We start from the raw sequence: 26,001 nt of genomic DNA on the forward strand, positions 1-26,001 counted from the left end.
CGGGCTCCTCTTTTGCATATTCATGTTTCCCAGGGTGCAATGCACCTAGAACTTCACTGCATTGAGCGCTTTCACTAGCAGCCGGCAGTGTTATCTTTGGCTGGTCTCCCTGAGTTCAGCAATCTGTTTCTCTAACAGTTGTGTCACGGAACCAGGTTTGTGTGAACATTGCTAGCGATTTTGCCGCAGCCTTTTTCTGTAATCAGCCATTAGCCGTGGATTAATTATTACACGGAGAGATGTTCGGCTGGCAAAAGATTATTTTTTAACATGTTGAAAGACCTTGATCAGCTGAAAAGCCAGTGATTGGTCGCTCAGCTGCTGATCACTGTCTCTATTACATGGAGATATGATTTGGCAGATAATTTCTCTATGTAATATTGCCCTAATGGCAAGGTTTTTACTGGAGCTGTCATGTACTTTTAATAAATTCCATACAATTATACTTTGGTGTTTGTGCCATTGATGGTAAAGAAACACAATACTGGAAAAAACTGCTTGGTTGTCAAGAAATAGCCCAGAATTACTAAACCTGTCTAATTCTTAGAAACTACAAACTTTTAAATGTGCCATATTTATTACAGTGTGTCAGGGTGCGTTTACACAGAGAGATTTATCTGACAGATTTTTGAAGCCAAAGCCAGGAATGGATTGCAAAAGAGGAGAAATCTTAGTCTTTCCTTCATGAGCTGTTCACTGGTTATAGTCTGTTCCTGGTTTTGGCTTTACAAATCTGTCAGATAAATCTGTCTGTGTAAACGCACCATTAGGCTAGCTGATAAATATGGCAAATTAGAAAATTGTCTAGTCTAATGGTGCGTTTACACAGAGAGATTTATCTGACAGATTTTGGAAGCCAAAGCCAGGAATGGATTTCAAAAGAGGAGAAATCTCAGTCTTTCCTTTATGACCTGTTCCCTGTTTATAGTCTGTTCCTGGCTTTGGCTTTCAAAATCTGTCAGATAAATCTCTCTGTGTAAACGCACCATAAGTTAAGATACCAGCAAAATTTTGGTGTAATGCATCTAGGCTGTGCACATCCCATTTTATCAACAAAAATCCTGTTGTCTGACCCGATAGAAAAGTGTCGAAATAAATGCAATACAAGTCATGTAAGACAGTTGTTGTTACAAATTGTACCAGTATTTGCACAAGTGTATATGGACCACAGTCTGATTTGCCTTACTATATCTACCAGGAACGGCTAGCTGCATTGGAGCATCAGGCCAATCAGATCCGACTCCAGGCTACACAAGATGCTGAACATCTTGGTCAGGAAAGAAGTGCTGCTTTATTGCAGTTACATAAGGTAAGATCAACACAGATTTACCATTTACATTGTGGTGCTAATAAAGGAAATTATTATTATTATTATTATTATTATTATTATTATTATTATATATTAAAAATTATATATTTTTTATCCAGATAGCATCCATGGTGCAGTTGAGTAAAATTGTTTTTGGGGATGCAAATAATAATAATCTAATCTAGCAATTAGATTAATCTAATCTAGTGATTAGAATATTTAGGTTTAGTTTTCCATTAAGAAAAAGAAACCTATTCTTTGCACTGTATAAAGATTATAATGCATTGTGCCTCAGCCTGTATGTTTGAGTGAGCTCTGGAGGCATCCTCACAAGTTTGCAGATGCTATTAATTGTGTCTGTTCAATTACGTACATCAATGCGCAAAAAAGGTCCTTTTTGCATATTGATGTTTCCCAGGGGGCCTTACACCTAGGATTTCACTGTATTATGTGCGCTCTGGAGGAATGCTTTAACCAGCAGCCGACCAGTGTCTTCTTTGCCTGGTCACTCTGTTTGTTGTGCTGTTATGTACATAGAAGAGAGACAGAACCACTTCTATTTTGTACTAATGCCACACACTGTGTCACATAGTTCCTGGTGTTGCATACTCTGGCAGTAGTAATTTCAGGAGTTCTGAGGAAGTATATTTTACGACTAGTGTCAGTCGGGGCAGCATATAGCTCATATGACATCACCTCCCCTTCCTATAAGGTTTTGGTATGCAGTTTTATAAAATATGCTCAAACTTCATCTTCCTTATACAGGAGAAGGAAAAGTTGGTTCAGTTAGAGAGAAGACACCAAATGTTGTCTGGGCGAAGGGGTTTCTTATCTGGATCCTCTGCTGTTCGAGAGGTAAAAGATGTTATTTATGACTATATTCCTAGAAAACATTCTCATGAGTTAAAGAGACTCTGTCAGTAGTTTTATGCTGTACTATCTAAGGGTACCATAAGCTAGTGACAGAGAAGCTGGACAGAATAATGTATCACTTAAATAGTTTTGTGCAGCTGGTTCAGAGATAACCTAAATAACATGGAGTGGTGCAGCACAAATCCTATTCTTCTGCATATTAGGAGAACTACTGAACAAAATGGTTAAGTAATACATTGATCAGTTCAACTTTTCTGTCACTAGTTTATGTTACCCTTTAAGGCAGCATAAAACTAGTAAGAGATTCCCTGTAAAGTTGCCCTGTCACTTAACAAAACTTTTAAGAGTTGTTGATCAGTCAAGGTCTGGGTGTTTAGACCCAACTGATCCTTAGAGTGAGTGAGAAACCGCACATCGCTGAGGGCTTCATTCCATAACACTCTGTGACCTCTTACCAGTTACAGGAGATGCTGATCATAGACTTGCAACTGGACGAAGATTGCAGTGAACAGGGTCGTGAAGTACAGTACCAAAGCATTGATTAATCAACACTCTGTCAGATGTCAAAATTTTTGCTACATGACAGGGACACTTTATTACTTACTTGTATATGATTTGAGTATGACGGTGGGGGATAGCGCTCATCCAATATAAAAACACAGTAATGGTCAAACTCACCCGGTGTATGTGGGTATGGGATATTTCCCCACTCACTCCATCTGTATCCAGAGTCGTATGTTAAGAGATATCACTCTCCGTCCCAGTGGGATCATCCAATCATGGAGGGCGCTCAGTCAAAAGCCCGGGGTGGAACCACACCGATGGAGCAACAGAGTAAACACAAAAAAAAAGGAACAACAATAGCGCTCAGAGGTAGATACTCATCAATGGGCAATGTGATGGGGATATTGCCAAGAAGGGTAAAATCCACTTACTTCACCATGGGGGAAAGATCATATCCACTGACCTGACCCCCCTCCAGGATGCTTGATATCAAATGGCATGCTGCAGATGTATATTCGAAAAATGGTTTATTCCAAATACAGAAGGCAACGCGTTTCAGTGGGTACTAATTCCACCTTTCTCAAGCCAACAACATTCCCAAAAAATAGAGTTTTTATAAGGATGATTACTTACATGACCACCGGAGAGCTGCATGGATCTCGCGCCGGGCCGGAAGTGACGCAACACACGGTAAACTGGAAATGCCTTGCGTTCCATCATGCGTTCCACCCCGGACACGTATCTCCAAGGATTGAAGCTGACCGGATATGATGTAATAAATTAGTTTGGCAATTATACATTGTATGATATAAACATATATGTAGTTTTAAGGCAAAATAATCACTCTCAATAGTATGTAAAATAAAAACAAAATAAAAATAAAAAACAATAATATATTTACTCTAATGATTGACACTCAAGTTTGTTAAAAACAACAATTGCTTGAGTTGCAATCCCGAACACCCCATGTTCTAACTATATATAAATAGAGTTATTAATAAACAGAAAAATCTATTATAGGTGGAAAGATGTAAGTATTAAAATTGTGAAAGGATAATATTAACTAAGGTATTTGCTTAAAAGGCAATCCCATATATAGTAAAATAAATATAACTATAAATATAGCAGCAAAAGGAGAATAGCTAATAATCCATATAGATACAGACCCACATATACAGATTACGAGCATAATTTGTTCCGGGACTGTGCTTGTAATCCAAATCCACTCTTAAACCAAAGCAAAATTTTCCATAAGAAATCATAGAAATGCAGACAATAGGTTCCACACCCCCAAAATAATGATTTATTATTCTGAATAATATGTAAAACAAATGAAACAAATCAGAAACAGCAGAATATGTGATAATATAAGTTATTGTACAGTAATGGAGAGTATGGAAAACACAATGGCGGACAGAGTCTGCAGGGAGCATGAAGGAATGAGCAGGACAGATGTGGGCACATACATGCAGCACTCTCTGTCTGGGGAGAGAGGGGTTACAGCTATGGAGAGATTACCTCCACAGTCCTGTCCTCTGATGTAAGCCCCAGCCTGAAGTAGATCTGCTATGATTTGGAAGGTGAGGGAGACTTCCTGGGTCAGAGTACAGTGCTGTAGACCCCGCTTTGCAGACCATACCCCTCCCCCTCTCGTGCTCCCACCCAGTACAGGGAGCTCTTAAACAAAAACGCTCTTAAACCAAGTTACTCTTAAACCAAGGTACCACTGTATATGTAAACTTAACTATATCTTAAAGTAATGGGCGAACATTAAAAGGATAATCCCATGCATAATATTAAATGATGTAATAAGATAACCATCATGGTAATAAAATATGTAAAATCAGACACATAAATATAAATATGAGTGTTTGGGCCTCAGGTTGATCATATAGGTCTTATGGATAGATGTGTGGACATGCGTAATGTGGAAAGCACTCCTACACACCCCCACGTATCCATCTTCTTCCATTTATATAACATATCCAGGACATTAGCAACTATAATGATTAGAAGTATTCTAATTAATCTAATCATTATAGTTGCTAATGTCCTGGATATGTTATATAAATGGGAGAAGATGGATACGTGGGGGGGGGGTGTAGGAGTGGCATGTCCACACATCTATCCATAAGACCTATATGATCAACCCGAGGCCCAAACACTCATATTTATATTTATGTGTCTGATTTTACATATTTTATTACCATGATGGTTATCTTATTACATCATTTAATATTATGCATGGGATTATCCTTTTAATGTTTGCCCATTACTTTTAGATATAGTTAAGTTTACATATATATGTGGGTCTGTATCTACACTATATGGATTATTTGCTATTCCTCTTTTGCTGCTATATTTATAGTTATATTTATTTTAGTATATATGGGATTGCCTTTTAAGCAATTACCTTAGTTAATATTATCCTTTCACAATTTTAATACTTACATCTTTCCACCTATAATAGATTTTTCTGTTTATTAATAACTATTTATATATAGTTAGAATATGGGGTGTTCAGGATTGTAACTCAAGCAATTGTTGTTTTTAACAGACTTGAGTGTCAATCATTAGAGTAAACATATTATTGTTTTTTATTTTTATTTTGCTTTTATTTTACATACTATTGAGAGTGATTATTTTGCCTTAAAACTACATATATGTTTATATCATACAATGTATAATTGCCATACTAATTTATTACATCATATCCGGTCAGCTTCAATCCTTGGAGATGCGTGTCCAGGGTGGAACGCATGATGAAACGCAAGGCATTTCCGGTTTGCCGTCTGGGGTGGAACGCATGATGGTACACAAGGCATTTCCGGTTTGCTGTGCGTTGCGTCACTTCCGGTCCGGCGCATGATCCATGCAGCTGTCCGGTGGTCATCTAAGTAATCATCCTTATAAAAACTCATATTTTTTGGGAATGTTGTTGGCTTGAGAAAGGTGGAATTAGTACCCACTGAAACGCGTTGCCTTCTGTATTCGGAAGAAACCATTTTTTGAATATACATCTGCCGCATGCCATTTGATATCAAGCGTCCTGGAGGGGGTCAGGTCATTGTATATGATCTTTCCCCCATGGTGAAGTAAGTGGATTTTACCCTTCTTGGCAATATTCCCATCACATTGCCCATTGACGAATATCTACCTCTGAGCGCTATTGTTGTTCCTTTTTTTTTTTTTTTTTTTTTTGTGTTTACTCTGTTGTATATGATTTGATACATTCCTGATTCTAGTTTTGGTGCCTGAATTCAGAAATTTCAAGTACATTTTAAAAAAATAAGTCAATTATCAACATACATTGTACACTGTCCGTTCAGCTGTGATTGAGCATAAAGGAAGAATTTGGTGCTGCTTCCAGACCGGTGCTTGAATGCTGATGCTGTTCCCAGGAAACCTTCTGTTTTTCTGAGGCTCATGGCTGCTTACTCACATAGGGCTGCTACCCTCCCCACCCCCTCCTCTTCTCAAACATGCATTTGGCTGCATATTTAACATGGTACATCTACATCCGTTTGTTATCCTTATTTTTAAAGCAGTTTTAAAGGGGTTGTTTAGTGCTATAAAAACATGGCCACATTTTTCCAGAGACAGCACCATTCTTGTCTCCAGCTTTGGTGAGGTTTTGCAACTCATTGTTTCATTAGTTAATAAAGCTTAAAGGGGTCACCTGGTTAAGTAAAATATATGTTGAATCATTCCCCCTCCTTGAGACTAACAATTCATTCCCCTCCTCTTCCCTCCCCCCCTTTCCAGATGGCTGATGTAAACAAGTCCCTGGCAGGCTTTGTCTGCAACATTGTGGCTTCTTTGTAATGTCGGGAGAGTTAATGTAAGGTCAAGTTGCTAATGAACTCACTGTGATTAATTCCCCCCGAATTACAAAGTTGCCACAAAGTTGCAGATAGAGACTTATTTAGATGAACCGTCTCGGAAGGGGGGGGGGGGGGGACATAGATTTTTGTGTCTTTAGCAGAAAGCAGCAGCAAAATTAAAGGAAGGAGACAGAAAAGTTAATATCATGTATGGAATGAAGTGTTAGTCTCCAGGAGATGGCATAATTTAACATATATTTTAACTGGATAACCCATTTAATTCCAAACCACAGTGGTGCTGTTTCTGGAAGAAAGCGCCCATGTTTTGATAACACTGGTTAACCACTTTAATTACATGGTTTCTGCACATGACACGTGAGTTCTCTTGATTTTCAGTAGAATTTCTTTTTGTAAGTGCATCCTGCCAATGATAAACCACTAACATTCTGTCCCTGCCATTGAATATGTACATTCTAACTATAAGTTTGCAGCGGACAGTTGTAAATGTTGCAAGCAGTGAATGTACTGTCTTTTTTCCCTTATGGTGGCATGGGTTTAGAGGATAATGAAGCTTCATGTGTATAGCTGCGCTTTTTGATGACCTTTGGATCACTTTTATGGGTCCTTTGCTTTGCTTTGCTGTTTTTTTTCTCTGTTTTCCCTTCCACTGCTTTACTTGCTTTTAGGAATACCTGTGTCTGGCTGATGCTCTACGCTTGTGCAGCAGTTCTCCTCATGCTCATCCCTTCCCCTCTCTCACATCGCTTATAGCTGACTCAGAGGTACACAGTTACAGATTTGCCTTTACTTGTGCTATTAAAACTCCTAAGCTGCATGTCCACGTTACAGTATATGAGAACAAGAGACAATAAAAAAAAAAACTCTTAAAGGGTTACTCCGGGCAGGAGGCTTTTTTTCACTACGGACAGGGAGGGGGTGGATGAAGGGAATGAGGTCCGCTTACCTCCCCGGTTCCAATTCTGGGGCCCGCATCACCCTGCTACAGTCTCTCCATCCCCGAACTCTTCCTGGTCTGAAATAGGGCTTTAGGCATGATGTTTCAAGCCCGCTCAGCCACTTGACGACTGAGGTGGGACCCTGCTACAGTCGCTGAATGGCGAGTGAGTGAGCTTGAAATGCTACATCTCAAGCCCCTTTTGAGACCAGGAAGCGTCTGGGGACCAGAGCGATGTGATGCAGGCCACAGTGCTGGAACTGGGGAGGTATTGGACATTGTTACTTTCATCCAACCCCTTCCCAGTCATATTAAAATGGCCTTCCCCCCAGAGTAGTCCTTTAGGAGTGTTGAATAATTGTTGTGTGTATCATTACAATTATAAGTTACAAGTGGTTATCAAAGGTTAATGGCAACTTGGCTCCATTCAATTAAGAAGAATGGAGCCGATAAGTTGTAATGACGCAAACAAACTGCAGACACAAGTGGTGCTGTTTTACAAAGGAAGAATCTATTTTTTTCTAACCCTAGATAATGCAAGATAATGCAAGAGTTGTGTGCAACCTTTACATGACCCATCATTGTAAATGCAATTTATACTTCATGAGAGGTCAATATGAGCGTTATTATGATTTTTACACAACATTTCCGATTTCCGGTGAAATCGCATTTAAGTCTTGTGGATATATGACCACATTCTGTTTGGCATGAACATCAGCCATGCTCTACCTTTCTATCTACTTAGTATAAATGGGGATGGCTCTTGATAAAAAGAAAGTGTATACAGTCATTGTCTGTTCTTTGAACTATATTTGTATATATTTTTTTTAATTTATATGATTTCTGAATGAAATTGAGACTTCTCTATTCGAGCATTAGGAATCTTTAAACTGTTGTGTAACCTATTTGCTGTATTTTCTTTAGTATATCACTTTAGACCAGCTTCATGACATACTTGGACACATGACTCCAGCCCCTGCTTCTCCTGCTACCCATTTTGCTGATTCTGGTGCTAAACCATCTTCTTGCGCCCCTTCCTGTGAAGATCCCTCTCCTGTTCATCTCTCCTCCTCATCCTCCTCCTCTTCTCCCTCCATCTCTACGGAGGTTTGTTTACCCAATGTAAACTGTGTAGGTCATAAAGAATTATATTTGTTTCTTCAGTGTTCATCACCTTGTATGAACCAGATAAGTTTCTTAGTGTTGGGCTAGGCTACCCAAGGGCTATAGGGATGTAAGTGAGAACAGACCACTTAAGCTCCTTGTGTGTTTATTAGGTTGAGTCCAAGAACAGAGAAAGGCTTCCTTTAGACACAAAGTTTGCATAGGATGTTTTTGTCTACAAAAAAAAGCCACAAAATCTGGCATCAATTTGGCAATTGGAATTGTTTTCTGGTAATTTTACAATTTATTGTGTGTTTAAAATAGTTTTAGTATTTGACATTTATCCCCTATGTTTTGTGGGTTTTTATTCATTACACAAGTCACATGATTCATTCATCGTGTGACACTTTTTTAATGAACAACTGGGGAAACGCCAACATGGAATTTTTTCTGGTGTTAGAAGACCACTAGTCTGTGTGAAACCAGCATTAGGAGAAATTCTTACCTAATATCCATCAGCAGTGGGATATTACATGATTTTTACTACATTTATTGTTTTTGAGTTTTAGACATGTTAATATCTGGTCAGATAAAAGCAGCATGGCCTCAGTTAAAAGGAAACTGAGATCTTAGATATGCATATACCTGTGCTGTTAGTTTCCATATGCCATATCACACAAGCATGGCGTGTATACCTTTGGTGATGCTGTGTGATCTAGTGTCTCCGGGAAAATCGTTCTTTATTTCAGGCTGACAGTGTCACAGAGGCTTGTCTGTGACACTGTCATGTCCCGCCCCGCTCTCCGGTCAGTTCTCTATATATTTAAGCCGCCCTACCTACTGCTGAATGATTGATAGCCAGAGGAGAAGGGGCGGCAGCCTGAAGACACAGCAGTGGTCAGAGAGCAGGGCATTTGCAGAGCGTGTCAAAGACCCACCTCTGTGACACTGTCAGCCTTGACTAAAGTCCCTATTACACAGGGCACTGTCAGCGCTCGTTTGCTCCTCGTTCCCTGCACACTGCCGGCGCTATTACTCGCGTCAGCAGCGAGCAGGTGAGAGGCGGGGGGGGGGGGGGTGGGGGGTGGAGAGGTGTGGGGGGGCTGCCTGGGTAATTGCTTGATTGTGTCAGAAGCCCAAAGCTTCTATTCCACGTAGCAATGGCAGCAGATTATTTTGAAAGACAAACTACTACAACAATCAACCAACATCGTTCTTGACGCCTGATCGTCGTGTTGTATAATTTTATGATTTTATAAAATATATAATATTTTATAATAATTTTTATAAATATAATAAATGATTTTACCAAAGATGCCGAAGCATACAGCATCGCTAAAGGTATGTATACAATGCTTGTGTGACAGGCATCTGAAAACTGGCAGCGTGGATTTACGCATAGCTGTACTGTCAGTTTTTCCTTTAAGTTTAAGTGAAGTGAATGCACCAAAATTTTTACGCAAACGTCTGGGTTTGAAGTTAGTAATAGTAGTAAGCTAATAGTAGGTCTATATTTAGTCTTCAAATATGCCAGATTATTAAGTCTGTCTAATAGTTTGTAGTAAACTATAGTAAACTGGTTCAATTGAAGACTGCCCTTTTAAGAATTAGACAGATTTTGAAAATCTTGTGGCATTATATAGTTAGTACGAATGTAATAGTAGATAGTTCTCTATATGCATTCACTTTATGACCTATTCCCTCTAATGGAGCTGCAGTTTAGGACAGGGTGGCCGTGGATCTACTGTGATGGTGCCGCAGCTCTAAATCAGCGCTGCTGTTCTCTCGTTCTCAGGATCTGTGGGGACCAAAGAAGTCAGACTACCAGCAATAATAATGTGATAGCATATCTGATCTTTTTTCACATCAAGTTGACACTTTGCAGAAATACATTGTCGGTATACCCTGAAGGAATACCTCTAAAAGCCCTTTTACATAGGCCGATTATTGACCAGGAGCAGTGCTAAAAACACTCCTTCGCCCTATAATTGACCTGTGTAAGAGAGTCAGTGATCAGCAGCCGTCTGATCCTCATCTGATCGCATCTTTTGTACTGCTGCAAAATTTATTGCTATTGGCCACACATCTTTCCATGTAAACAGGGGATGTGCGGCAGATGGCAATACAGTGACTGTTAGTACAGCCCAGCCGCTCTATTCTCCATGCCTTCTATTGGAACTGCAAATGAGCGCTGATGGCGCTCAATTGCGCCCTTGCACGCTCCTATATTTTACATGGTTGTGTAATAGGACCCTGAGGCACTATTCACACATCAGATGGATTTGTATCCTTTCCTCTCTGCATTCACATGGACCGATTGATTTAAATATTTGAAGTACATATCAACCTGTGCTGCAATTAATATGACTTGGCAGTAGTTTTTACAGGACAGATCACAGCCCCATCACGGATGCATAGCAATTACAGATGTGTCAAATGGTCCATAGAAATCAGTTGGGTATTACACTGTCCGTAGTTATGGGTCCATAATTGTCAATAGTATCATACGGATATGTAAAAGTGCCCTAGTCATAAATAGGCCACCAATTGGCCACAACAGTTGCTGGCTCATACCACCCTGATGGAGGCCTGTTGGTACATTCTGCATATGTGTCAGGAATCTATCCAGCTAATTATATGAACATATCCGTACAAGGATAAGTTTGAGCAGAAAAGTAAAAGCAAAGGAAATATTTAATTTTTAATTTTGCATTAGTTCCCTAGATTTATAGTTATGTCCAATCTCTCGTTTTGTTCCAGTCCTAAATATCATTGCCTTCTCATCATGTCCTGCAACCCACCCTGTCTTTTCATTTCTTGTCCACTACTTCAGGTGGATTGTGTTTCTTGTGAGGTTCCCTCTGCAGCAGCTGCTCCTGACGTGGAAGAGCACTACCAGACAATCACTTCTGATCCTTATAGCATTCCTCATCCTTCCCCTCCTCCCCTTCCTGCTAAATCTCACACTTCTCGTAAATTCCAGCAGGTAATCTCCTCTGCCTTGTCCTGGTGGTAATGTAAGATTGAAAGGCTGGGGAATTCTTTCACCTACTGAAATGCAGCAAGCTCCAATAGAGTGTGGTGTGACAAAAACCTATGGCTCCACTGTCGACAGGCATTGGCTGTGAAGTCAACAAATGTAAATTCTAAAATCTTTGTACGGCTCTGTTCACATTGGAATTATGGCTAATGCTCTTACTGGAAGCCACAGTGCTGTGTAGGATCTGTTTTGATGGACTAAAATGACTTCTGAAGGAATCTGTCAGGATTCTGTTGTGGTTTCTATTGTTTGGCATCAAGAATAGCTCTGCATGCTGCATCCTTCTTGCCTTTAATTCTGGCAGATCTGTCTATAAAGGTTCCGATGGAAACAGATTCTGACACTTCATTGCTCTTTAACAATGTGAATAGAGATTAATAGATCTGTATTTACTACAATACAGTTTATTTTTACATGAGGCTGCTGCTAATAAATCTCCCATTGAAATCTATGGGGGCAGAGTTTTGTAAAGGTATACAGTGTGTTTTCTAATGCAGAAATCATCGTGATTTCCATGTCAAAAACCACACAGGTTTTGCCTGTGTGAACATACCTTTATCGGCAACCTGAATGTTAATGGTCTTCAGGTAGCAATGTTTTTTTCTGTACTATATAGTTATCATATATGTTTTTAGAGCACAGAAATGCTTGAGTTTACATTTACTGTCTAAGCAGCCAGTGTTGGTTAAAGATGGATGGCCACTTAAACGTTTTACTGGCATGATAGCATGGCAGATGTTTTGCCTTTCCTGTAATTTTTGATTTATATAACATTCGTTAACTTGCCCATCCTTGTAGATGTCTCGTTCTCGAACGGAAATTGATGGGGGTGCTACCCTTCCACGGATGAAATCTGTTTCTCCAGCATCTTCCCAGTTTTCTATTGCTACCCTTGGCCGCAGTGTTTCTCCTAAGGTAAGTGTGCTGTTCTTGTTTACCCTAATGTATGATTTTCTCACGTCAAAATAAGCGCATTGTGTTGGCTAATATACTTAGCTCTTCCTCTCTTAGAATACAATTTTGACACAGAATGGCTCAGGCAGCCTTTCCCACGGATTGGCAGTCACACTGCAGGACATCCAGAGCAAGAGACAGCTAGCCCTTCAACAAAAAGGTGACAGACCTTGAGCCACATTATGTAGCAATATTAATAAAACAAAGTGCACACTAATACCAGTAACTACTACTATTACGTCACACTCTAACATTGTGTCCCTATATGTTTCTTGCCTAACAGACCACCTATTGTCTTCTTACCTCACATGCTAAAAATCTGCAACGCTTTAATATATAGTAATTTACATATTGATTTGGGGAGGGCACCAGTCCTTCTGTCACTTTCTTGCTCTCCTCTTGCTCATTGTTTCTTATCCTTTCAAATTCATTTTCCAATCTGTGTGTCTTTTTAGCTGATGACATGAACATAGAGAAGCCTTTCCTGTCTGAAGTCACAGGTAGCCAAGAAGTTTGTTCTGTGTTGTCACTACGTAGCTATGATAGTAGCTGTGTTACTTATGGAGGGCATGAATTGCACATGGTGTCACAGACTTTTTGTTGTTGTTGGGTCATGGATTGAATGCCAAAATGTGTATTGTAAAACCTTGATTGTAGAGTTACCACTTACACCAATGAGTACTGTCCCCTGCTGTCATTTTACAGCATTACAATACTAATGTACCACACTTGGCTACTCCCATGGACTGTCCTTGGGCATGTTGGCCCAAATTTACTAAACAGAAAGCCAACACTTTTCATAGGTTTTTTTCCCTTCGTTTTAGTGTTTTTAGAATTTTCCAGACAGATTTAGACTGTGTTTCCACTACACAAAAATGACAGACGTCTTTCTGGATGACAGTAATTTTAGTGCCTAATGACTGCCGTGTTTCCGTAATGAGAGCCACAAACAATGTTAACAAACACTTTTTGTAGCCGTCATTTGGGCCTAAAATTTTTACGTTGTGGAAACATAGCTTTATTATGTGTCGGGTTTTTCTTGATTAGAAGACCGACTGAGCATCTCAGAAACCCAAAAGTAGGATATTTCCTTTCTTCTTTCAGTTGTCCCATCATCCCGACAGGCTGATATCACCCCTTGTTATATGGCTGGCAGTCAAACGTTGAACAAGTGAACGCCCACTCATTGGCTGATTGCTCGCTTTTGACTTGTCAAAAAAGAATCCATTTTCGGCCTCAAATTTCAGGAATGCCCCATTATTGTGCAGTGGCATGATCTGGCGTGAGAATTTTCATTCCCCCCTATATTTCTATACATGTACACTATATATAAATAATCAGTCTGCTTTGAGTGGTGATTGGTAACCTGGACAATGAGCTGTCAATAATGGGAGGAAAAGAGTGGACATATCAGGAGAAGGACAAGGTTGCTAAATGAATGTATTTGCAAAAAATATTTAGTTTTACAAGCCCTAGAAGTTATTTTAGAGGGGAGTACCGATTTTAAATGTTTCCCTACAGTTTTAGGTACAGCTACTTTGCTGACCAACTTTAAAGTGGTTGGTTTTCACATTAGTGATGTCATTTGTCCAGTACGGTGCAAACTGGCACCAGTTGGTGCACAGTTATATGTTAAAAAACAGCAAAATACATAAAGGGCGATCAGATATGTAAATCTAGCAGGATGAAAACTAAAACCATAATGTAAAGGGAGTTTGTCTCGACAATCTGGGCCTGAGTTTTGCATCCTTTGTTTTGGTTATTTATTCCTAGAATTATAGAATTTTTTTTATGTCTAAGAGTTTTGCTAATTTCATATTCTGTTATGCATGTCACACTCTTTGCTATCTGGGGGCAATTAATCCCTCCATACCCGACCTGCCAGCTAGCAGTTAGCAGGTAGCATTCTGTATATAAATAGAGCAGAAGCACTGTCACAATTTACTTTCAGCCATCATGGTATTTTTTCTGCCAGACTCCTTGAATGGGGCCTTTTCCTTTTGATTGCCTGTATCCTTTTAATGGACAACTGCTAAGCAGGATGGGATAATGGTCTGTGGATATTCTCCCTTATTAGCCACAGTGGACCAACTTTAAAGGGATATATTTGAGATTGTGAGTTATTCCTGTGTTTTCTTGGTTTTTCATATAATCCAATTTATTATTTGGGTGATTTTGGATCGCTTTTGTCCCACCACTAGATCCTGTATAGTATTTTTGTAAGGAGCTGTGTACTGTCTGCAGTAAATATATATGGTCAATATGCAGGTTTATCCTCTTGGTCTTTTACACTGATCCATTTCCTTGCAGGGCAGCAAGTGATAGATGAACAGCGCAGACGTCTTGCAGAGCTAAAGCAGAAAGCTGTTGTTGAGGCTCAATCACAATGGCAGTCTCTCCATGGAGCGTCACCTCAGAGCTACCTTCCAATCATGCACCACTCCATCCTGCACCATCAGAGACCTTTACACTCTCGGGAAGATGATCCTTCACATGGATATGACACATTGAGTTTGGAAAGTTCTGATAGTCTGGATACCAGTGTCTCCACAGGGAATTCCGCCTGCTCCCCTGATAACATGTCAAGGTTGGCTCTTGCGATTACTTTGTTAGGTAATTTTTATTTACAGTACCTTTTTCTTACATTCTTCTTTTGTTCCCCTAGTGCTAGTGGACTAGACATGCTGAAGATTGAGGAAATGGAGCGGATGCTTCTAGAGGCTCATGCAGAGAGGGCAAGACTTGTAGAATCCAGGGTGAGCTGCCACTCTGTTTTAGAAGTTTTGTTTTTCATGTGCTTTTGATCAATGGTCCAGATATATAACTTTTTCAGTGACTCTTAACGGTTATTTAATTTACAGGAGCGTGAAGTTGAGGCACGCAAAAGAGCACTGGAAGATGAAAGGAGAAGAAGAAAAGAGTTGGAAAAACGTCTGCAGGATGAGACTTCTCATAGGCAGAAACTGATTGAGAAAGAAGTCAAAATGAGAGAAAAACATTTTTCACAGGTAAGACCCCCACTCTATTTGTACTGTAACACAATATGAGTGTGTATGTCCAGTGCATTATTAAATTAATTTTCTGGATTTACTTCAAAGGCCCGACCTCTCACCCGTTACCTCCCTATTCGAAAAGAGGATTTTGACCTGCGCACTCACATTGAGTCTTCGGGTCATGTAGTAGATGCTTGTTCTCATATTATCCTAACTGAAAAAATGTGTAGAGGATTTCTGACCAAGATGGGTGGCAAGATCAAGTCTTGGAAGAAGCGTTGGTTTGTGTTTGATCGCTTGAAACGCACTCTGTCCTACTATGTTGGTAAGTGGCCTCTTGAAGAATTGTTTGTTTACTATAAAAGCAACTTTTGTGAGAAAGCACTTTTTTGGTGAAGTCACATTTTTATTATTATTATTAGTAGTAGTAGTAGTAGTAGTAGTAGTAGTAGTAGTAGTACTTATAATGGCAAATTCTTTTTTTGTCCTAATCTATGCACAGGGGTTGAAATCAGCAACACAGTCACAATAGTCAGTTCAGTAAGGAGATGCCCACAAAGCCATCGCTGATAACTTATAACATGCCATCTACCCACATACACGGCACTTTTAGTTCTGCACCACTGTGCTATTATTATTATTTATTAATATTATAATAAAGCTCTGCACCTCTTGTTCACAGATGGAGAAGCAAGTGACCAGTAGAAGTCGCTCTGCCTCTTCCGTTGCACCTGTTTTTTGATGCAGTGTACTGCTATGGAACATGGGAGTGATGTTTGTGTCACATGCCCCTCTATCAGAAGCCATCTTTATGGACAGAGGGGCCATCCAGCTGGCAACAGGGGATGGGGGTGCAGAGCTTCATTTGAAAGAGTAAGGGTGCAAAACTAACAATGCTGTGTGTGTAAGTGGCATGTTATTAGCAATGCTGTTTGTTTAAAACCAGCTTTAAAGTGTCCAACTGCTTTAAGTAAAAGTCTGTAGGGGTAAGATGCACCACATGTATTAAGAGGCGCAAGCTGCATTAAAAGTGTTAAGAACAATTTGCTGCATGTTTTACTTTTCGTGCAACAGCTATACCATCTATCAACAGACATAGATTTTTGGCCTAAGGGGTACACTGACGTCAGAAAAAATTTACAGAGTGCATTGCTTTCTTACAGCCCCCCCCCCCCAATCCTGCTTACTCCTTTTTAACAGCACTTTGCTCTCCCAGATCATTCAAGCTGCTGAATACATTCCCTGCCTGCTCTTTTGTGTGTGGCATTGTCAGAAAACTCATTCAGAGAATGATGTCCTGTCTTAGGTTAAAGGGAGGTGCTGAGGAGCTCCTGAAATAACACCACACTGAAAGTTAAAGGAATGCACAACTTCCTGTCAGCTGTAATTCAGGCTAAAACCTACTGAAGCCAGTGCAATACATTATCGTACAATGTGATAACACTATATTTATTATATCTTGGGGTAACAGTTCTATCCTAACTGTCTGCTCAGACTACCAGCGTGCAGAGTGTTATGCACTCTAAAGTACATAATACATATTGGACACCTGCTCCTCTGATTATAGAAAATATGGCCTTACTAGCTTGCATATTCTTGTACTCTCTTCCTCTAGCCACAAGCAAGTTAGAAATTACCTCCTAGCTATAATCTATGCTGAAAGTTATTTTTAGAAACTAGACCAGGTGCATGTGTTCAGCTGTTTCCCTGGATTATAATACAGTGATTTACGTCTGCTGCTTTGTAGTCCAAGAAATAATTTTTAGCACCAGTCCAGGTGCTGTATTGAGCAGCTCAGCTGTCATTTGAATTGTATGCCTGTAGCTTATTAAGGATGTCTGTCAAAAAAACACAGGGACGTTGAGACCCTTTAACTTTATTCTGCAGGTCAGTCTGAATATGGTGAGCCAACTATATATATAACAAGCAAATGCTGTTCTCTTGTTTGGCTGTGTGAACGAGGGCTTGCACCTCGTAAAGTCCAACCGTAGAAAATCACTCAATGCGTTTTTTTCTTTAATAAATGATTTCTATATTGTAAATTTCACAAATATTCAGGGTACAGAATATTCACCCATATAAGTGCAGAATGTCCAGATGCTGACACAAGAGAGGAAAAGTTCATATGCTCACTGTTGAGCTGCAGTCATCTCTTTGAAGGTGAACGGCGTCGCGGCTGCAAACACCGAAGATTGCGGCGTTTCAATGAATGAACCTCTTTTTCAAGCATGAAAAAGAGGTTCATTCCTTGAAACGCCGCAATCTTCGGTGATGACTGCAGCTCGACAGTGAGCATATGAACTTTTCCTCTCTTGTGTCAACATCTGGACATTCTGCACATATATGGGTGAATATGCTATACCCTGAATATTTGTGAAATTTACAATGTAGGAATCATTTATTAAAGAAAAAAACGCATTGTGTAATTTTCTACCGTTAAGCCAAAATATATAGACTTCTTTATAGTTTACCACTTTTACACCATAAAAACATTTTTTGTGTAAAAAAATTGATTAAGGACAGATGTATGATTCATGTTTTTCTGTCTTTGTTGCCCATAGTGACCAGTCACAGCTCAACTTTTATTATTTAAGTATTCCTTAAAGGGGCACTCCAGCAAAAAAAAAAATTCCAAATCAACTGCTACCAGAAATTACTTCTATTTAAAAACTTTAAGTCAGATTCTATGTCAGTTGTTGTATATCCTGCAGCAAGTGATGTTTTTTTTTCCAGTTTGATACAGTGCTCTCTGCCGCTTCCTCTGTCTGTGTCAGGAGCTCTCCAGAGCTGGAGAGGTTTTCTCTGGAGATTTACTACTGCTCTAGACAGTCCCTGTCACAGACAGAGGTGGAGGCAGAGAGCACTGTTCAGACTAGAAAAAATATACCATTTCCTGCAGGACATACAGCAACTGATAAGTACTGGTTTGAGAGCTTTAAAGTGAAGTAACTTACGTATCTCTATATCCTGGCACCAGTTGATTTGAAAAAAAAAAAAAAAAAACCTGTACAGGGTGGGAGGGCGATTTGGGAGGGGCATGGTCTGCATAGCGGGGTCTACAGCTCTGTACTCTAACCCAGGTAGTCTCCCTTACCTTCCAAATCATAGCAGATCCAGGCTGGGGCTTACATCAGGGGACAGGACTGGGGAGGTAATCTCTTCATAGCTGTAACCCCTCTCTCCCTGGACAGAGAGCAGGGCCGTTTCTAGGTAATTTTAACTACAGGTCGAGTCTTGCTAAAAGCGCAGCCCCCCCCCCAAGGCGATGCCGGGGGGGGGGGGGGGCGGGGGCGTTTGTTACTAGGGAAAAGCAGTGTATGTATTATGGCATAGAGCAGTGATTTTCAACCAGTGTGCCGTGGCACACTAGTGTGCTGCAACACACTAGTGTGCTGCGACACATGGTCGGGTGTGCCGCGGGGAAAGTTCCTCAAACTATGGTGCCCCTGTGAAACAGGGGAAAACAATGGGGGAGAGAAACCTGGGGATGGGGGAGAAACGGGGGAGAGAAGTTTGGTGGAGAGAAGCATTGGGGGGGAGAAGCAGGGGGGAGAAGTAAAAAACAGGAGAAAACAATGGGGGAGAGAAACCTGGGGATGGGGGAGAAACGGGGGAGAGAAGTTTGGTGGAGAGAAGCATTGGGGGGGAGAAGCAGGGGGGAGAAGTATGGTGGAGAGAAGCACAGGAGAGAAGCAGGGTGGACAGAAGCACAGGAGAGAAGTAGGGGGGAGAAGTATGGTGGATAGAAGCACAGGAGAGGAGCAGGGGGGAGAAGTATGGTGGATAGAAGCACAGGAGAGAAGCAGGGGGAGAAGTATGGTGGGGAGAAGCACAGGAGAGAAGCAGGGGGGGAAAGTATGGTGGAGAGAAGCACGGGAGAGAAGCATGGGGGAGAGAAGTACAGGAGAGAAGCAGGGGGGAGAAGTATGGTGGATAGAAGCATAGGAGAGAAGCAGGGGGGAGAAGTATGGTGGATAGAAGCATAGGAGAGAAGCAGGGGGGAGAAGTATGGTGGAGAAAGGCACAGGAGAGAAGCACAGGGGGGAGAAGAAAACAGGCCCAGGTTTCACACTGAGTGAGTATAAATACATTTAGAATCTATATTATTAACTATATGTATAATATGTACTGTTTTAGTGTCATTTTGTGCCATTTTGGTTGGTGGTGTGCCCCGGGATTTTTTAAGTATAAAAAGTGTGCCGCGGCTCAAAAAAGGTTGAAAATCACTGGCATAGAGCACAGTTATTCAACCCTTTTCAATTTGGGGCAAAAAAAAGTCGGTTACTCATGGGTGACGTCTTCTTTGATCTGAGGTGTCACTTCCCCTTTTCCTCTGTTTCTGGTCCGTACCCCCATGACAATTTCTTGCAGCCACAATTCATCTCTTCTGAACCTGCCAGACAAACATCTTAGGCTCCGCACTTTTTCAACAACTTCTACTTTTTTTTGAGTCATCTGCAGTAAAGTCAGTAGGTATGTGGGTTGCCCCCTGTATCTAGGATCCTCTGCTGTGTCCCCCAATATAGTAATAATGTCCACAGGCCACCCTGTGTGCATCTGTTTAGAAGTTAGGCCTCCCTGTGCAGGATGCCCCCCCCCTCCCCCAATAGGTAGTGTCTGCAGTGTAGCTAATCCCCTGTAGGTAGTCTCCACAGCACGTAGCAGGTAGGGATCCCCCCAATTGTAAGCCCACCAGTATGTAGTATTCCCTCTGCAGGTGATCCCCCGTTAGTTAGCCCCCACCCCCTTAGGCATTTAGCCATAACCCCTGTAAGTAATCTCCCTGATAGTTAAACATCCCCCCCTATATATAGTAACACCCAATGTAGGAGACATCCCAGTTTAGGTAGTTAGTTAGCCCCCCAGCAGATAGCATCCCCATGGTAGGCATATCCCCTCTATGTAGGCATATCCCCTGTTAGATTCCCCCCCCCCATGTAGGCATCTCCCCTGTTGGATCCCCCCCTATAAATATATAGGCATCTCCCCTGTTAGATCCCCCCCTATATATATATATATATATATATATATATATATATATATGTAAACCAACAAAACACAACAATCACTGAACTCAGGGAGAACAGTGAAAAATTCCAATGGAGTACTCATTTACGAGTCTCCATTGATTGTCCCATACAAAATTTAAATATGCAAAAAAGGGGTCCGTGGAGCCTCAGTTACGAGTCTCCAAACACGGGAATAGCCAGATATCCCTCTCTCCAGAGAAGGAAGCCCATTGCCAAGGGGTGCCTCCTAGTGGGGAGAGCACCAAACCACACTGATACGTAGTCCCTCAGGTCCTCACTCTGTTGCGAGCTTTAGGACCTAAATAGGGAAACACCAGGGTGGCCCCTGTGAGTCAAAGTCTAACTCTGTGGCGAGTATAACGACATAAGACAAGGGTTACCAAGGCTAGGCATCCATCCACAGACTGCAGTTTCGGGGTAATTGCCCCTCGTCAGTGTGGAGCAGGATTCTGGCTACTGGGGCAATGATAAATAGACCAACAAAACACAACAATCACTGAACTCAGGGAGAACAGTGAAAAATTCCAATGGAGTACTCATTTACGAGTCTCCATTGATTGTCCCATACAAAATTTAAATATGCAAAAAAGGCGTCCGTGGAGCCTCAGTTACGAGTCTCCAAACACGGGAATAGCCAGATATCCCTCTCTCCAGAGAAGGAAGCCCATTGCCAAGGGGTGCCTCCTAGTGGGGAGAGCACCAAACCACCCTGATACGTAGTCCCTCAGGTCCTCACTCTGTTGCGAGCTTTAGGACCTAAATAGGGAAACAGCAGGGTGGCCCTTGTGAGTCAAAGTCTAACTCTGTGGCGAGTATAACGACATAAGACAAGGGTTACCAAGGCTAGGCATCCATCCACAGACTGCAGTTTCGGGGTATTTGCCCCAGGGTGGTTTGGTGCTCTCCCCACTAGGAGGCACCCCTTGGCAATGGGATTCCTTCTCTGGAGAGAGGTATATCTGGCTATTCCCGTGTTTTGAGACTCGTAACTGAGGCTCCACGGACCCCTTTTTTGCATATATATATATATATATATATATATATATATATATATGCATCTCCCCTGTTAGAGCTATATATATATATATATATATATATATACACATCCCCCCTGTTAGATCCCCCCCCCCTATATATATATAGGCATCTCCCCTGTTAGATCCCCCCCTATATATATATATATATATAGGCATACCCCCTGTTAGATCCCCCCCGTGTAGGCATCCCCCAAGTAGCTATCCCCCCTGTTAGATCCCCCCCTATATATATATATATATATATATATATATATATATATATATATATATATAGGCATCTCCCCTGTTAGATCCCCCCATATATATATATATATATATATATATATATATATATATATATATAGGCATCCCCCCTGTTAGATCCCCCCTATATATATAGGCATCCCCCTGTTAGATCCCCCCCATGTAGGCATCCCCCATGTAGCTATCCCCCCTGTTAGATCCCCCCATATATATATATATATATATATATATATATATATATATATATATATATATATATATGCATCCCCCTGTTAGATCCCCCCCTATATATATATAGGCACCCCCCCTGTTAGATCCCCCCCATGTAGGCATCCCCCATGTAGCTATCCCCCCTGTTAGATCCCCCCCCTATATATATATAGGCATCCCCCTGTTAGATGCCCCCCCTATATATATAGGCATCCCCCTGTTAGATGCCCCCCCTATATATATATAGGCATCCCCCCTGTTAGATGCCCCCCCTATATATATATAGGCATCCCCCCTGTTAGATGCCCCCCCTATATATATAGGCATCCCCCCTGTTAGATCCCCCCCTATGTAGGCATCCCCCATGTAGGTATCCCCCCTCCCTCCCTCCCTATCTCCCTATCTCCCTATGTAGGCATCCCCCATGTAGGTATCCCCCCTCCCTCCCTATGTAGGCATTTCCCCAGGCTTTCTGTATAAAACAACAAACAGTTATACTCACCTCAATGCAGCACAGCAGGTCCTGTGTCCCGCGTCACTCCTGTGCTGGAGCTCTGGGGGGAGACAGCGGCCTCTTGTGGCCGGAGGCAGAATGCAGCCTCCGGCCTCAAGCTGAGGGCGGGCGGCGCCACAGCAGGTGATGGGGTAGGCAAAGGGGCGGCCAGAGGGGCAGATGATGGGGCGGACGGGCGGGCGTTCGGCCGCGGGTGACATCAGCGCCCCCTAGCTGTCGGCGCCCTGTGCGGTCGTCCGGCCCGCCTATAGAAACGGCCCTGACAGAGAGTGCTGCTATACTCTGCTCACATCTGCCCTGCTCATTCCTTTTTGCAGTCTCTGTCTGCCCTTGTGTTTCCCATCCTCTCCATTCCTGCTATAATATGCCTGCACTTACACTCAGCTATATACAGTGCTGCTATAATGTGCCTGCACTTACACTCAGCCATTCACACTACTGCATACAAAGGTTTCTGTCACTGTCCTCCTGCACAGTTCTGTGATGCTCACTTCCTGATTCGTCCAGGCTGAATACCCCCTTTCCCTATTGCTGTCATGTGACCACACAGACCTCTGACAGCAGCCCTGCTTTCAGAGCAGAGTGGTGATCAGTAACCTAGACAACAAGCTGTCTACAAAGGGAGGAAAAAGCTGCATATCAGGAAAAAAAGACAGGTTTGCTAAATGATTTTTCCAAAAACTCTTAACTTGACGAGCCCTAGTTTAAAGGGAACCAATCAGCCGAATAATATGGTTCATATACAGTATATATATATATATATATATATATTATATATCACATTATCATTAGCATTACTGTACAGTATGTGAAAATCAATGAAAATAAAACGTGCTGCAGTATATAAAAGTAAACAACCAACAATAAAGAGTAGAAGATTTCTGTCTATTGAAGTGTGGATGTTTATGTAAATATAGTTGTGTGTGTGTATACTGTATATATAAAATGTGTGTGTTCATGAAAAAATATTAATAATAATAATATATAGTTTATTTTGTTTTTTAAGAGCTTCTTATTTTTGCTAACCTCACAATTGCTCAACTTGCAGACAAGCATGAAGCAAAGCTGAAAGGTGTCATCTACTTCCAGGCAATAGAAGAGGTTTATTATGACCATCTTAGAAGTGCAGCCAAGGTAATGAAGACTGTTCATACCGCATCATGTTCTCCATTCATTTGCAGCTAAAAGTAGTATACAAGTAACATCTTCTCTATCCTTACAGAAAAGAATTTTTAACCTCAGTCTGGCTTCTGTACGTATATTGCATCCCAAGCCATTTATGTACTTGTCCACATACCTGACTCTGCTAAGATAATCCCAATGACAAGTGCACTCTAGAAATAACACTGGTTCAGGACATGTGTTTTGTTTGTGTGATGATGCTTTTAAGCAGCTCACTTTTGGTTTTTAATATTAACTGCATGTCACTTGTCCTAACATTATTTTGACTTCTGGACATATTAATGTGAATTGGAGGCTTGTAATCCACTAAGCCTGTACGTGTTACTGATGCTTATTGCACACACTGTATTCTTTGGCACCAGCGATGCATGAATCTACAGTATTCTATAAATGTGGACTGTCTAAGAACTTTGTGGAAACATCTAAATACAAAATATGAAGGAATATTTGATAAAATTGTTCTTATGGACGGTATTTTAAAGTCTTTCTGCTACTTTTATCTAGAAGGTCCGTTGCTCTTTATATATGCTAATGAAGTGGTTTGGTATGCTGAAGGTGGGCCATGCGCCCCCAGTGCTCCGATGTCTCCTACCCTGGATGACAAGCCGATGTAGAGCCGGTCAGGGGAGGGACTTGATTCACAAGGCGCTTGTCAGCTGAGGGAGGAGATATTGGGGCATTGGGCCTGCCTCCAGTGCACTGAACTACTCCATTGCAGCCCCACAAAAACTACCACTCAGCTAGTCAGTGACCGCAGCTGTGTCCCGCCTCACTCATTGATTGGCTGAGTGAGAATTTCTGAGTGGGACCGTGACATCACAGGATAGGCAGCCCAGCAGACAATCATGAGCTGTGATGCTGCACTGCAGGGGCATGGGGATGTGTAAATAGGACTTAATATTATCATCTCACCACCCCCCTGAATTTTTCACTGTTGCCCAGAAGACCTCTTTATTTCAACACGCACAGCCTGCTGCAGCCATAGCACAAACACACAGCCTGCTGCAGCCATAGCACACTGGAGAAAAACACAGTCTTCTCCCAGAGAGAAAACACCACATTGAGGACAGAGGTTACTGCTACACTACTTATGGTTTCCCCTCCTCCTTCTTTATATTACACAGAATATCTTAATATTACACTGGTGCTTATATACAATCATCCAGCAACCAGGAAGAGAACAGCACAGAGCACCCCCACACACAATCGACTCTTCCAGCTCAGAAATAAACTGCCAAATAGTGACCCCCAACTATTCCAACTATATACCATCCTTATCTAATAGGGCCAGTGCTTTATTACTGATATATGGAGGAAATGCTTCACCCCGTGTAACTACCAGTAAATGTATGTGAGAAAAGTGTTTCTGGTTTTAATAAATAAGGTCCTTAGATTGATAGAACATTTATAAAGTTCATTTGAAAACTCAATTATAACATTTTTAAAGTCAGCACATTTTTTCCAACTCCAGCAAAAACTAGCTCCCACTCCATAGCCCTGGTTGAGATGCCTATTGTCATGTGTGCTCATTCAGTACCATGGACACTACAGCTTTACTAAACGCTTCCGATCTCACTCTTAATTTCCACTTGTTTGCTTAAGGACATGTAAAAAGTAACTGCAAAAGACAGTAACGTTTTAAAGGGTTATGTTACATTGTACAGAATAACTTCTTCACTAAATCATATCAGTGCTGAGGGAAGTTCTGTGTTTTGCCACCCACTTTGCTTTTGTTTGCTAGAAAGTCCGTCCTGTGACTTGTTTTTGTATATTATTCGGTTTGCATGTTAGTGCAAGTAACAAGGGACACTCATGTTTATGAGAAATGTCAATATAATGTCAAAATGGGGTATATGAAAATGGGACTCTGTTAGAGGTATACATTGGGGCTTTTCCTGGTGTCAAAGTAGCAACATATACAGTGCAGCAGTATTGCGTACAGTGACCCTCAGATAAATTTTAGACAATAGTGACAATGACTGTTATGATGAAAACATCAATGAGGCTCTTGCAAGCAAATCTTCTTCTTGCTAGGGGAGGGCAGGGTGGAGGTGGATGGTTTTGTCTGGTTATGCTGGTTTGTGATGACAACTACTATACAGTATATAATAAATGTTCATTTCTTTTTGTTCAACAATAAGCATTAATTTTTCTTCATGGAAAAATAAGACATGCCCTGAAAATAAGACATAGCACATCTTCGGGAGCAAAAATTTATTTAAGACAATG

At 41.2% G+C, this 26,001-nt stretch overlaps 1 protein-coding gene across 16 annotated transcripts in view; it reads left to right on the forward strand.

Annotated features, from left to right (window-relative positions):
* PHLDB1 (pleckstrin homology like domain family B member 1) overlaps positions 1 to 26,001 on the forward strand; it is a 158,500-nt gene that overhangs the window by 123,046 nt on the left and 9,453 nt on the right. For 7 of the 16 annotated variants that reach the window (XM_069948946.1, XM_069948938.1, XM_069948945.1 and 4 more), the window contains 14 exons: positions 1,199 to 1,309; positions 2,075 to 2,164; positions 7,197 to 7,292; positions 8,390 to 8,572; positions 11,403 to 11,555; positions 12,408 to 12,524; positions 12,621 to 12,723; positions 13,019 to 13,063; positions 14,874 to 15,150; positions 15,229 to 15,319; positions 15,425 to 15,571; positions 15,662 to 15,881; positions 23,639 to 23,724; positions 23,813 to 23,842. In XM_069948946.1, coding sequence (XP_069805047.1) covers positions 1,199 to 1,309; positions 2,075 to 2,164; positions 7,197 to 7,292; positions 8,390 to 8,572; positions 11,403 to 11,555; positions 12,408 to 12,524; positions 12,621 to 12,723; positions 13,019 to 13,063; positions 14,874 to 15,150; positions 15,229 to 15,319; positions 15,425 to 15,571; positions 15,662 to 15,881; positions 23,639 to 23,724; positions 23,813 to 23,842 — 1,749 coding nt within the window. The remainder of the gene's footprint in view (positions 1 to 1,198; positions 1,310 to 2,074; positions 2,165 to 7,196; positions 7,293 to 8,389; positions 8,573 to 11,402; positions 11,556 to 12,407; positions 12,525 to 12,620; positions 12,724 to 13,018; positions 13,064 to 14,873; positions 15,151 to 15,228; positions 15,320 to 15,424; positions 15,572 to 15,661; positions 15,882 to 23,638; positions 23,725 to 23,812; positions 23,843 to 26,001) is intronic. The other 9 variants (XM_069948940.1, XM_069948941.1, XM_069948942.1 and 6 more) reach the window with 9 other exon arrangements.

The sequence above is a fragment of the Dendropsophus ebraccatus genome, chromosome 12 (assembly GCF_027789765.1).
Source record: "Dendropsophus ebraccatus isolate aDenEbr1 chromosome 12, aDenEbr1.pat, whole genome shotgun sequence".
NCBI lineage: Eukaryota > Metazoa > Chordata > Amphibia > Anura > Hylidae > Dendropsophus > Dendropsophus ebraccatus.